Source organism: Thunnus albacares, chromosome 20, assembly GCF_914725855.1.
Source record: "Thunnus albacares chromosome 20, fThuAlb1.1, whole genome shotgun sequence".
NCBI classification, from domain to species: Eukaryota; Metazoa; Chordata; class Actinopteri; order Scombriformes; family Scombridae; genus Thunnus; species Thunnus albacares.
The window spans coordinates 12,223,279-12,237,518 of NC_058125.1; the positions used below are offsets into that span (position 1 = coordinate 12,223,279).

Sequence of the window (14,240 nt, forward strand, 5' to 3'; positions counted from 1 at the left end):
TAAGATTTCAAGACTTTATTAAAATATTTAAGAATATTATGTTATTACATTGACGTCAGTTCATTCTACTACCAATTGAGAATTTCATTCATTCCATCCATTGTGATATTTTTACTCTAAATAAATTATTATCCTGAATCCAAAGAGGAAGAAGAAAAAAATCAAAAATTAGGGACTGGGTGAGAACTACATCGTGTTGTTTTTTCGTCCATACACGTACAACAAATATTTATGCACTGTCAGACTTTAGGATCGATGTTAGTCCTTCTCTCCTTGGTCTGCTTCTCCGTCATTCTCTGAGCCAGACTTCCCCTCTTCAGTGATCGAGTTCTCCCTCAGTCCTGACATCGGGACCAGCTTCCCCTCTGCATCCACTCCCATCGGCTGGATAATATTATCTCTGCAAAACAAATGAGGTGTCAAAAGCATGGACGATTTAATGATCAACAACAACATTGTTCTTATCTGACTCATTTAATGTTTGTCTGCTCTCAGCCTGCTGGACGTTTGTGAAGAGGTTTTTTTTTCTTTGTGTTTTTTCTTTTCTTTTTCTTGGTTCAACCTATTGTAATAAACTGAGTTACGTTTCTGATAATGTCGCCTATATCATGAGGCCTCCTCTCTGCAATTGTTAAAAGGAAATGCTAACTTCATTATACAGAGAAATTTGATATGGATTGACATTAGACTTACAGATAGAAGGTAAAACAGAGAAATGTAAATATCAATATCTATCATGTACTTAAGCCTCTTTTCAAACAATATCTTCAACTATCTTATCACCATTTAAATCATTTTAAAGGAGACTAGTTCTCATTCAAACTAAAAAAATGTTTGAGTCTTTTAACAGAAATATGTTTATTACTACAATTATGTTTTTACACACATCCTTGTAACAGTCAACAAGTTTTTTGTAGTGTCACTGACCTGGACAGCTTGTTGAAGAGCATGATCAGCCTCTTGGCCTCCTCCTCCTTCTCCTCCTCCGTCATGCCCTCCATGGGGTCCGGCTGTTCTACCTCCACCCGCCCCGTCACGGGATTGATGCGATCTTTCACCTGCCGGTACTCCTCTGTGTCCGAGTCGGAGTCGCTGGAGTACTGGGCGTCAGAGCTGGAGGTCCTGGACCCCTGGCCGCCCAGCAAGCCTCTGGTGGCGAGCAGGCCCGCTGCGTTCCCGTAGCCTGTGTACTTGACAAAACGCCTCACTGGAAGAAGAAGATGTGGAGGTGATAGGCGGTGAATGGTGAAGACAAAGCAGTATATACGCTAAAATGTTATGACGTCATTTTCAATCAGGTGTGTAAGCTGTGTACTGGTACAAACCATTTTAACACCACACTGACACACAGAGTTTCTAAATCTGTCAGGTTGATTTTTCAAGAAATGTACAGTGGATTCAGAAAATATTCAGACTCCTTCACTTTTTGCACACTTTATTATGTTGCAGATTTGATTTTAAATGGGTAAAACTGCCATTTTTGCATGTGCTCATGCTCAAAGGTTTTTAGCAAATGTAAATGTAAAAACTGAGTATTCAGATCCTTAATTCAGTACTTTGTAGAAGCCCCCTTGGCAGCAATTATAACATCAGCTATTCAAAAGATGGCTTTTTTGGTTTTAATATTTCAGAAAACTTTGCACAAATTAAATAAATAATTTTGTCAAATTTTGGCAACTTTTTTCAAGCCATTTAAGAGAAAAAACGGGAAAAAGGGGAAAAAGAGGTTTAGAGCAGCAACATTGTTGAGATTTTTGCATCCTCATCCTTCTTCTCCTATCCTCTAATTAAAAAAAATCAAATCAAGACAAAAGCACAGTATGTTATCCACTGTCTTGATCTGATCATTTTAACACAGTACAGTGTTGTATTTTCTGACTAGACTTTGTAATTAGATGAAAGTATCTGATCTTACCATTTTCCTTGCAGAGGACAAAAATGAGATCAGCGGCACAGTGTTTGACATCTGTGTCCAGGTGGGTCATGAGACGTATCAGACGACTCTTCACTGTGGAGCCTTCCTCTGGCCTGTGTGAGACGTCTTTCAGAGGAGGCAGGATCTAATAAAGGGGACGAGTTATTTCAGTAGACTTGAATATTTTAAGGACCGACAATGTGGCACATATTATTCTTGTGGGTGTCATGTTTTTGAGGGGTATTACATGTTTCCTGATGTAGTGGCGTGTTTCTTTGTGGGCCCGGCAGCTCTCTGTCAGCAGATTGAGGATTGGTGTCAGCTTCTCTTTGATCTTATCGCCCTGAGAAGCAGAAACACGACAAAGACTCTCTCAGGTTATGTCAGTATTAGCTGATGGTCTCTCTTTTAAAGTCAAAAACTTCAACATCCTTAAATCTTAATTCTAGCTTGACTTCTAAGCATTTCCAAAACCCCTTGACCCTTCTTCTGCTTTTACCAACTCCAGACGTCTCTCCATGAACATCAGCAGGGTGTGGACACAGTCCATGTTGACCCCCTGGCACTGCTCCGAGTTGGGCTGCAGGGGCACCATCAGCAGCACGTCGAGACACTGAAGAGGCAGCGCTGACAACAGGTTGACTGTGTGACTGCGGGATCAGAGAAAAGAATAGAGGAATGCAAAGAGAGAGAGTTGATAAATAAGCGATTTGGTTCAGTTTAGTGTGAATAAACTGAAAAACACAATAAGCAGTAAACATTTAACATTATTCATATGTACCAAAAATAAAAGTGTGATCGAAATTAAACATTTCACAGTTCTTGGAAGAATTCATCATTAATCCAACATTTTTAAAAATATACTGTACATTAACTTCAGCTGCATCTACATCATTGCATGTGCATAAAGATGACTGTTACTGTGATTTATAAGTTATCCTACTATGGTTTGGTTCATGCTCACCCCTGCAGTTCATCAGTATCATCTGTCAGTAAACACTTCCTCATCAGGCAGAGACGCAGGATCGCCACCAGGTGTCGGTAAAGAGCTGCATCATCCTGAAGAGAGTTCAAACATACTGTACAGCCCATTTCTCTTGGAACAGTTAATTTGGGCTGATAATGTATAAGAAACAGTTGAGGGAAGGGGAGATTTGGATTGAATCTATTCTTTAGTGCACTTAAACGTTATGTATTTCCTCAAAGAGAGACAGAAGACTGATAACAGTCTTATCTTTTTGCTGTTGCACCTGAAGGTTGCCTGGTTTAGTGTGGACTCATATTCACTGACCTCACTCGGCTCCTGCCTGTGGATGCTGTGGGTGATGTTGAAGAGGATTTTGAGGATCTCTATGATGCGCTGAGAGGCCTCCAGAGAAATAGGTGGTGCTGCCGGATCCAGCACACACTCATACTGCTCCTTCCACTGAACCTCCAGGCAGTTCTCCAGGGCTGCAGTGAGGATGGATACACCTCCTTCCTGGAAGTGGAAAATATTGAGTATGAGGGCAGGATGCAACTGGTTCACTCCGAGAGGAAGTGTAAATACAGCACTACATACTGTATTTTTCCACATCCCATAAGTAAGTGAGTGATAATTTTATGTTACCTGTTGAAGCTGAGTGCTGAGCTCTGACCGCAGTGCAGTAATGAGGAACATGAGTCGTAATTCATAAAACTGAACACTGGAGGGAGATGAACCGCTAACACCTGAGGACAGACGCTCTGTAAGACCACACATGAGCCTGACAACAACAAAACAAAACAATTAAAAAACAGGAGATTAGCTGTGTGGAAACATTCACAATAGTCACAATAGTGCCACTGTGATCTGTTTTTTTTTTTTTTTTTCAATTTTCATAATGACCTTAAACAACCCCTCAGAGTTCAGGCATGAACTTGCTGCTTTCAATCAAATGTGGGTGTATGTGCATAATAAGCCAGTCAAGCAAATAGTTTGTGAATCCTGGGGCATGTCTCTGTTTTTTCCACTATGAGAAAATAAGCCTTCGCTCTTGGATTCTTAGGGACTGACACCAAAGATTGATATATACCATTAATGTATAATATGGTTTCATTTACAAGATGATTTTCTGATACTTAACTCGATTGTAACTTCACTGGAAACACCCTAAAATGACTTAGAACTGTCTAAATTTGACCATTATCTGCAGGAAAAAAATGCAGAAATGCAAGTTACAAAGCCAATGGCTGTATGTGTGTGTGTGTGTGTGTGTGTATGTGTGTGTGTGTGTGTCTCTCAAAGCCCACCTGAGAGCGCTGAACCTTTCCTGTGCCCAGGTGCTGTTGTACACCACGTTACACAACACCTTCATGGCCTCTTTTCTCTGCGCCTCCTCTCCTGACTCCCCGTCCTCCTCCTCCTCTTCCTCCCCGTCCATCTTGCTCTCCCTGCGGTCCCTCCTCCCTCGCTCCAGCACCTTGTGATGGACGGTGCCTCTGTGCATTTCGTTAATGCTGGTCCTGTGGCTCCCAAGCCAGCTGATGCTGTCCAGATCTCCGCTGTTGGCGATGCTGATGTCGCTCTTGGTGTCATCCTCAAAGGCAGGGTATTCATCACTCTGGTCGTTGGCTTCAACGTCACCGTCGTCTTCGTCGGTGCGACAGTGGAACACTTTGGCCTCAGCGAGAGAGGCGATGACGTTATCGTAGAATTCAGAGTCGGGGTCGCTGGCTTCGTCGCTCACGTCAGTTGTGGTCAGCCCGGCCAGTTTGGCCAGAGTGAGGAGAGCGCTGTCGGTCACCAAGGGGCCTAGGACCTTTTGGTCTCTGGAGAGGATCCTCAGGGTGCGCAGACATACTCTCAACAGACGACATTTAACTCCTGTTCTTATGAATCTCACAAGGACAACAGCTAAACTCTGAGGACAGGGACAGAAAAACAGACGTATAGTTTAACAGCATTCTTCAAATAATTCGTGCCAAGCAGAAAGTGATGGGTGTCGGATACCTGTCTGAGGATGAGGCCTCGATCCTCCTGGTCATACTCATCACAGTCGGAGTCAGAATCAGCGTACTCCCTCACTTTATTCTTCCTGAACTGGTACAGCAGGGCAAAGATTAAATGTGATTAAATAATTCATACTTCAATTCCAACATTATGAATTAGTTTAGGGGTGCAATATTAGACTTAAACATTCTGTACCTCTTCTAGTTTTCTTTGCTAAAGGAGGCGGACAGTGAGTTTCAGTGAGCAGTTCAGGAAAAAAGAGAGAAAACACTATCAGTACGCCTTTGTAAGGCTGTTCAATGGCTGCAAATGACAGAGCTGAAAGTGTTAAATAGATTATCATGCAGTATGCTTGGTATCGCTTTGCCTGGGCTCAATCTGCCTGAGCATACAAGGAGAGAGGATCAGGGACAACTGATACAGCAGAATTACTAATCAGAGACAGACTGTGGAGGAGGTGTGGGGAGGGGTAGAGTGAGGAGGAGGAGGAGGGGTGGATATAGCGTGATATGGAAAGAAAGGTGAGATTTAGAGAACACAGGTAAGACATTGGCGTGACAGTAAACTTTCTCTCATTTGGTGGATGCGGCTGCATAAAACAAACTTACTTTCCTCCTGTCCCTCTCCTCTGCATCAAAGAAGAAGCACTGGGCATACTGGAGGAGAGAAACGACGACAAAACAGTCTGAAACTGTCACAAACAGCAACATATCATCCAGACACAAAGATGAGTGGGTATATGTGTGGTGTTACCTCTTTGTTGAACTCTTGCAGTTGCGTCTGAACACCGTTCTCATCCCCCTGCCTGATGCACTGGATAATCCCCTCCACGTCTATGTCCATGCCTCCTGCGCGCACACACACACACACACACACACACACACAAACACACACGCACAAAAAGGAATAATCATTTAGGCTGTAACAATATTAAAGTTACATTATTAAACAATAATGATGAGGATGGTGGTAAAAGGGCTTATGCATTAATAAACACATAGAGACAAAAAACACATCATCTACAGTATATCTGATCTGTAATGCACTCAGAATATGAAAATAAAACCCATTAAATATGAAATTAAAGAGCAGAAATGATAAACATTTAGTAAACTACTCATTCTACCAACATTACAATTACACAACACTGATAAATGCTTCTTGGGTAATGAAAGCTAAATCTGTATCTTTTACATGACAGTTATCCATATTGAGATGCATTCTACACTCACATTAAAATGATTGCAGGCAGATTACAGGAGTTTAACTCCTTGTTTGTCGAAACTTACCTTGTGCGGTTCACTTTTTCAGCCAGGTGGTATACTGAAAGTGTGCCAAAATCACCTTGCCAACTCAAAGTGCTGTCACAGCTTCAACTCTACTTCAGCTTGCTTCCCAGTGTATCTTTGTCCACATATGCACAGTGTTCTGCCTTGCAATTTGCTCAATTCACTTTCTTTCCAGTCGCCCTCATGCACTAAGCCTAACTCTCTCTCTCTCTCTCTCTCTCTCTCTCTATAATCCAAGAGAGATGCAGGGGCCATGGAGTTTATAATCCACTAATGGACTCTAAGCTTATATCTCTCAATGCTGACCCTCTAACCTTTTACAGGTTTCGTAGACTTGTACTGCACATCTCTCTCTCTCTCTCTCACTCTCTTTCCAGCTTGAACACAAGCTTTCCCTCAAATCTCCTAATAGCTTGAGAATAACTAAAATAACCATTAAGATTTTGTTTGTACCTCCCCTCTCTTGCTGTTGCATAACTGTGCTGAATTCAATGTGAAAAACATTCCTGCAAAACGCATCTGTAGAGTCACCTAAGATGACATTGGTATTTTTTTTACGACTCAAAATATGTTTTTTTAGTTAGAAAAATCATTCCAAAATGAGAACTGAGTTATATAATGTGCTTTATGTATGATGATGCTGTTTGTGTCTGCTCCCACAAGATGGTGCTATTTTCATATCCTCTAGTTCGTATCCTCTATTTCTAGTGGAAGTTAACTATAAAATGTAACTGTGAACATGTGCTACTTCTGGTGATAATCTACACCAGAACAGCTGCAATGTGTTTCAGTAAATCAACCGTGTTTGTTTTCACCTGTTTTCCACTGTCATACTCACGTGTACCGGGAAGGGGGGGAAAAAAAGAAGTTAACACACCTGTTGCAAAGTGCCTTGCATGCCCTGAGAGGCGAAATCTGTGAGAAGATGATGTGTGAATGAATGACAGCCTTTCCTGGCAGGATGCTCACTCTTGTGCCCAGTGGGTAGAGGAAACAGGGCCATGGGGCTGGAGTGGCCGGCTGGTGGCTGCAGGGTTACAACAACAGGATGCACACTACGTCAGCGATAGCAGGAGAAAAGTCAGAGGAGTGCTGATAAAGTGCTCTTATGGAAGTAAACGCATATTCCTTCAAGATGAATTACATACTTGAGATGTAAGATGTCGACAAGTCAAGAGTTGCATCAGAGTGATGACCCTTTGCGACCTTTGAAGGAAGTGGAGGGAAGCAACCGTTGTCACTGACGTACGCAATCCATGACTGTTCACTTTCAGAAACATCATCACTAGCTGTAACACTTGGGACGCAACATGCTGCATGTAGCCTAAACTCCACTGACCTCTAGAAAGCTTTCAAGAGTCAATCTACTGTAATGAGATTCTGTTATGGAGCATGGCTCTCTGTGTTTTAGTTAGTGCATGTCTGTTTATTTTGCCCCTGATAGTATGACTGTTTGTAAGACATGGCACTATTGTTCCCAGGTGCTAATTTATATATTTCTTTTCTTTCACTCTTATTTCTAGGCATGCTAGCAATACGGCTCTATGGTTGGTTGGTCATGACTGAAATATCTCAACCATTAGATAAATTTGTACAGGCTTCCATTGCTCCCAGATAATGAATCATAATGACTAGTGATCCCTGACTTCTTCTAGTGCCACCATAAGGTTGACAATTGTGGTTTTTCTGATTTACTTCAGCTTTAGTTCCTTAGTCATTTCATGTGGCGTCATCATCATGTCAAAATTTAAATTTGGCCAACACTTTGGTTTGTGACCAAATACCTCTAAAACCAAATACATTCCCATCAGCTTCAGCCTACTTTGTATTAAGTGCCAATTAGCAAATGTTAACACGCTAGATCATAGACTGTATATAAAGATGGACGTCATGACAGCGCCCCAAACGTGAAGCCAAAACGTCTCGATCGCCCCCTTTTGGCTGGCTGCAGTACAGGTTATTCCCGCCCCCTCTATGTTAGTGGATGGGACATGAGCCAAACTAAAAAATCAAAGTACACGTCAAATAATTATTTCTAAAAGACGGTTTCTGTCTTTTCAGGTAGTTCTTATCATGCTGATGTTTGTTCAAGTGCTCTTTTTTCTTGTAAGTTTGTTTTTAATTAGTTATTTGACGATATAGAAAGGGAGTCTGACGTCATGATTGACAGCGGTGACAGCCGCTCTCAAACCTCCGTCAGGCAGTGGGACGGCTGAGGGGGCGTGTTCCGCGGGCCGTCATGCCGCCGCCCGACTCTACCGATGTATTGTAAGAGCTCTTATTGCTCTTATTATACACCCATGGTGGCGACGCGTCGTCATATTTATATACAGTCTATGCGCTAGATGGCAGATAGCAAGTTGCCATGCTAGCACCGCTTTGCTAGGCCACACTACACATCCATGGGCCACACAGAGCTGCTGGCATTGCTGTTGGCTTTTAGTCTTGTTTGTTAATATATTGTTTTTTACAGTATACTAATTAATATGAAGTCATAATTAGCAGTTTTCTATGTTTTGCTGATGTATTTGTTATAGGGATGCACGATATTGGATTTTTTGCCAATATCCGATATGCCGATATTTCCAACTCATTGTGGCCGATTGCTGATGCCGATACTGATATATGCACATATTTTTTTCCAGCTGGCTGAGGAGGCTATTATGCATGCAAGCATATTTTGTACTAAGTATGATCAAGAAAGACAATATATGAAGGAAGAACTTAGGAAGACTGGAGTTCAGCATTAAAACTTTAATGAACCTGCCAAGTGGGTGGAGCAGTAGAGTTTTCTTTGAGTTTATTAGACAGACAGGATTAATGTGTAGGATTAATCTTTGGTCCACACTCCAGAGCAGAAAGTGGCGGTAATGCACCTGATACGCTGGTTGCCAACCACCGTCATAAACCAAAAAGAAGAAGATTTTTTTTTCCAAACAGAGTGGTACATTCAGTCAGCTGAAGCTTTTCCTATATGTGCAGCCGAACATAACAGCTCCGCGGACTGTTTCACCCTGACAGTTCTGGTGTTTCCTCCACAGGCTCCACTTCATTGAGCTGCTAGTCAGACCCGCTGCTCCTTTAAAGTGGGAAGAAGCAGCGGGTCTGGCGGGCAGCTTGAGTAAAATGGAGCTTGCGGAGGAAGCACCAGGACCGTCAGGGTGAAACAGTCTGTGGAGGGAAGCACAGTCAGGTGGCGGAGGAGAAGGCAACAAATCGGCCTCTCATAATCGGCAGAAAATGTTCATTTTGGGCCAATGCCGATATTTCATTTTAGAGCTTATATCGGCCGATACCGATGATGTGTCAATAATATCGTGCATCCCTAATTCGTTATTTTCTTCTTAAATGACATATGTGGTAATCACACATTCTCTCCAGGTTCAAAATTTCTTTCAGATACCATAGCAGTAGTTTCAAATTGCACTGACCTTAATCAAAGGCCATAACAAAGTATGATATTTCTTGCTATTACAAGCTACAGACTGGAATCAGTATATTACAACATTTGTGACAGTTTGCTTAATATGCATTAATTTAGGATTAAAATGTTGTTTTTGTGGAAAATAAGCAATTTGCTCAAAGCCAGGCAGCAGCAGGTGTAAAGGGTATGCTTGCTTTTGTCACGTCATCCCTGCCTTCATGCTGGTTGTAACGTTTCAGGGGAAATTATTCATATAACAACACTCTGTGTAATCCACACTTAATCATGTGAAAACACAAGATTGCCTTATCATTTGACTGCTAATGCTCTTGGGTGCACGCGCGCCAGTGATGACTCAGTGCACTACTCAGATCACACAACCAGTCCAGATGTTCACAGGAAAGGTACACAATAGACTCATGAGGGGTGGTGGAAGTTGTGATTTAGAGAGACGGAGAGGGGCTGGGAGAAAGAGTGTGGAGACTTGAAAACATTAAACGTGACACTGGCTCCCCATGGACTTACTGTGTTATTAAAAGATTAACAAATTTGTCATAATTTCCTAGAGAGATATTAATATGTGGCTGTAAAAGTGCTTGATTATTTCATAATTTCTTATTTCTGTGAACATTTGTAAGAGAGCTAATAAAGCTATAAACCTATTCTGCTAAAATTAAATCTGAATATCTCTAAAATAGGATTTATCATCTTTGAAAACAAGTTGTTTTTGAAACACTGTATATAGGGGGAGGGGGTGAGTGAAGGACATTTCAGGAATAAACATGGTGACGGCAAAAGTGACTCAAGGGAAAAAGGCACAGGAAAAATGGGGCGATAAAGAAAAGCCTGGAGGAGAATCGGGGTTATTTTGGGCTCTGCGGGCTTCCTGCAGGTGATGGAAATGAAAGAACGATTTCTGGAACAATTGCTCTGCTGCAAGTGGAGTGGGAGAGGAGAGGGATGGATAGAGGATGTGGATGGGGAGGGGGTCAAAGAGTGAACATAAGAATCAATGTAAACATCACTTAAAGCACAAGGTCGCTTCAAGTATAAGCACAATGTTGTGTTTGGAAACTGTGGTTAAAATCTTGTTTACATTGAGAACGCAGCTCTTGTAAATAGAGGATAAAACTGCCACCATAACTGATTAATTGCAAGCGTGGGAGTTGGTCTAGCAAAATAATGACTATGTTACAGACACGCCCCCTCACCCTGCCATAACCCTATAAAGGACCTGAGGTGGTGAAGGATGACAGACATCCAACAATCGGCAAGAGACTACGCCTGAACCTCTGGATTGATGGTTTATTCAAAAAGCTGCAGAGGATTTTTACATTTTCTTGGTGGTAAGTTACATCCTGGCTTCAATTTATGCTATTTTGAAGAACATAATTTACTTCTTCATTGACTCTTCTTTTAACAAAATCTTATGAGTTGTGAAGACGATAGTATGTTTTTCCTCAGCATCACTCGTTCTTTCTCTGCCACAGGTCAGTGCGATATGGAGATAGCTGTTCTGCTGCTGCTGACTGTGTCTTTGACTGCTGCCTCCCCACTGAGACCAACTCACAGGTCAGTGAAAAGCTTAAGTAAACATACAGCTAACGAGAGAAAAGAAATACTCACACTAACCACTTTGTTGTGCCATTTACTAATCTGTAAATGGAATAAAAACATTTTTGCCTTAAAATTAATATTACAATTTAGAAATAAACAACTGGATTATATAATAATGTATCTACACCTTATATTAATATAAATCAGATGTTTTTGGTTCATAAACTGCATTTTAATCAGTACCTTTTTCTGTTGGACCCACAGGTCAGACTCAGACACTGTCCTTGCAGGAGATACTGTCCAGGTTTCAGGGGTGAAAAGGTCAGAGGATACACAAGAGCAGCATGCTCCATTGCTGAAGATCATCCCATATTCTTCAGAAGACAAACATCTAGACACAGATGTTGTGAAACACAGGTAAGAAAATTCACCACTGTGAGAGGCTGTAAATACAAAACAACACTGCTATAGTGATAAAAAGGAACGGAAGGTTCTTTGTACTGGCAGGCAAGTGAATACCTGCCTGCCTAGCCTGCTTGTGTTATGACATGTCTTACTGTAATTGTGGATCCGAAGAAACCGTCTGCAGTAGTCTACTGATGCAGCATCAATGCAGAAATAAATACTGTCATCTAATTAAACTCAGCTTTCACTGTTTTGGACAATTAAAATGTTTATTCATTTCTATGTACTAATTATTGCTAATGGAACAACCTCAATTGTAGGGTTATTTATTTGGAAATTGGAGATTAGTTTTTGAAATCCTAAAAATTTCTTTTTCTTTTTCATCACTGACAGCATCACTGACAACATGGAAGTGAAGTTACGTCCAAGGCGTGCACAGAATCGTGGATGCCAGCTCGGGACATGCCAGCTCCACAACCTGGCCAATGATTTATACATTATCGGCAAAAAAAATGGAAAAGATGAGTCGAAAACAGCCCACAGCCCACAGGGATTCGGCAGATAGGGCTGAGAGGAATAAGAGAATAACAGTTATGGACTAAGAAGGCGGAGAGTTCTCAACAATAGCCTCCATTTATTTAAAACCAAATATATTTGTATATGTTCTGACTGACTGGTACTTATTATGGATGTATGCTTTGTAAGAACAAAGAATGTGGGTGTTTGGATACTGTGTGAAAAGCTTAATCCTATTACTTTTTTTATAATAACTTTCAAAGCCTTATATATTTAAACATATTGCACAATAAATATTTAAATTTTAAATAAAGTTTAATTCTGAAAATGCATTGCATAACATTTTCACGTCCTGTGTATTGATTGTGCAGTGAGAGACATCTGCCCTACTTGTCCTGGTGGATAATCCAGGCCTGAGTGTGTGATATTTTTAGGCTCACATGACAGCAGCAAATTGCTCGCTGCTCAAGTCTGAGTGTCTTGTATTGTCTGTCTGATACAGTGGTGTGAAAATGTATCATTAGTGGCCAAGAGCGCTGTAGATCCAATTTCACTGTCTCTGATACCACTTGTAAGGGAAGATAAACAGTGAAATTAAATCATATTGTATTATGATTATAATCAGTATACAGACCCGGCTCACACCCAAGATATGAAATGTCTGAGGTTTTGAATGGCCCCTCCTATTTTCTTCAAAGTTTGCAAATGATATAACCACACCCTCACCTGTGTGGTTTCTGCACCTAGTTCCCTTTTTGACTGCTCAGAGACATTTGGGAATGGCATTACTGAAGTGTCGAGCAAATACGTCTGTAGCAGTCCAGTAAATTGGTCTACTCTTTGGAAGATGGTCAAAAAGAAAAGTGTTTTTCCCCTCCTGAAGTGTTTTTCCGTCCCTGGTATTTCTCACTGAGTCGAACAAAAAAAAAAGAGAGGAAAAAAACTACAACATGAGAGACACAGGAGAAGGAGGAGGAGGCGGCGGAGACACAGATGGTAACGTTAAATCTGAGAAGGACCAGGTGAGTAGGATTTCCCTCACATCATTGTGATTATGTAATTTTTAATGGGGCCGATTTGGCAAAGGCGACAGTTGCGAAACTGATTAATAAGGAAAGGAATCTACGCATGGACGTTGTGATGAAAAGTTGTGGCTGGCTGTTATTCCCTGAGGTTTCTGAGTCACGATGACGAGCAATGGACAAACGTCCGACTGCTTCGGACAGCACGTATCAAACGGTCATTTAACAGCTAGTAGTGAATAATACTCACAATCTACGGTTTTCTCCTGAAAACCCAAAGCCACCGTGTCATTCTAAGTGTGTAAACAGACTAGCATTTTCTGCCAACTGTTGCTAAAGCAAGCTAGTTTCCCCTCAATATACGGTAACGTACATTGTGTGCAGTTGCAGTAAACCGACGGAAGTTAGCTTCGGTGAGTTAACGACACATTCAGTTGTTTTATAAGGTACAACTTTAACGGCCAATTAGATGCTCAACAGTCATAGTAATAACTGAAAAAACGCAGTTGAGCCATTTCATAACTTAACAGCCACTTAGCGTTAACTGTCATAACAAATACGACAGCACGCCCATTATAAGCTATTGAATATGCTGCTCAGTGCTCAGCGTTTCACTAGCTAACTTTTTCTAACTACTAACTACTTTTTTCAATGTTATACTTGAAGCAAACAGCCAACGTTGATACCATAAAACCAACATCCAAAGGGTAAAAGGACAAAATCGGATTTAAACGTTGACACTGTTCACATATTTTCACTCACCAACACAGGTGTAACTAATAACAGTGTTAGTGGCTGCATCCCGTGTAGGTGTGCCAGGTCCTGAGCCCTGCAGCCTGTTTCACCAGCTGTGTGTAAGTTCATCTTTAGCCTAGTTATAACATAAATTATTACTAAGTTGGGATTTATGTATTACTAAAATAAAAGCGGTTGCCCCACAGAGATAAGTTACAACATAACTCTAATTAACAACTAAATGGTTACATATGCCCCCAGGGTAGGTGTAAATCATAAAATGTCAGAATTATACTCACTAATGATAAAACAGCAGTTTTTCTGCTACACAGCATCATTTTTTCATTAACTACATACCATTTTGCAACACAGCAATCCGGTAGAGACCTAATTTACTGATATGATA

General features: G+C 41.2%; 2 protein-coding genes across 8 annotated transcripts in view; one reads left to right on the forward strand and one right to left on the reverse strand.

The window, feature by feature from the left end:
• Positions 1-13,950, reverse strand: si:dkey-94f20.4 (synembryn-A). 6 transcript variants are annotated; one of them, XM_044336918.1, is made up of 17 exons: positions 13,862-13,950; positions 11,400-11,547; positions 7,324-7,381; positions 7,053-7,202; positions 5,640-5,734; positions 5,495-5,542; positions 5,082-5,099; positions 4,887-4,976; positions 4,187-4,797; positions 3,525-3,660; positions 3,207-3,395; positions 2,880-2,974; positions 2,415-2,565; positions 2,163-2,258; positions 1,916-2,060; positions 928-1,207; positions 1-400 (listed from the first exon to the last, which is right to left on the reverse strand). In XM_044336918.1, the coding sequence occupies exons 5-17, from the start codon at positions 5,727-5,729 to the stop codon at positions 259-261; spliced, it is 2,091 nt and encodes a 696-aa protein (XP_044192853.1). In that variant the 5' UTR covers positions 5,730-5,734; positions 7,053-7,202; positions 7,324-7,381; positions 11,400-11,547; positions 13,862-13,950; the 3' UTR covers positions 1-258. The 6 variants fall into 6 exon arrangements, with proteins under 6 accessions (XP_044192853.1, XP_044192854.1, XP_044192855.1 ...); XM_044336919.1 differs by lacking the exon at positions 13,862-13,950 and adding an exon at positions 12,804-12,886; XM_044336920.1 differs by lacking the exons at positions 11,400-11,547; positions 13,862-13,950 and adding an exon at positions 7,515-7,605.
• Positions 12,808-14,240, forward strand: part of LOC122970741 (transient receptor potential cation channel subfamily M member 4-like) — an 18,679-nt gene continuing 17,246 nt past the window's right edge. For both annotated transcript variants that reach the window (XM_044336916.1, XM_044336917.1), the window contains exon 1: positions 12,808-13,099. In XM_044336916.1, coding sequence (XP_044192851.1) covers positions 13,028-13,099 — 72 coding nt within the window. In that variant the 5' untranslated portion in view covers positions 12,808-13,027. The remainder of the gene's footprint in view (positions 13,100-14,240) is intronic.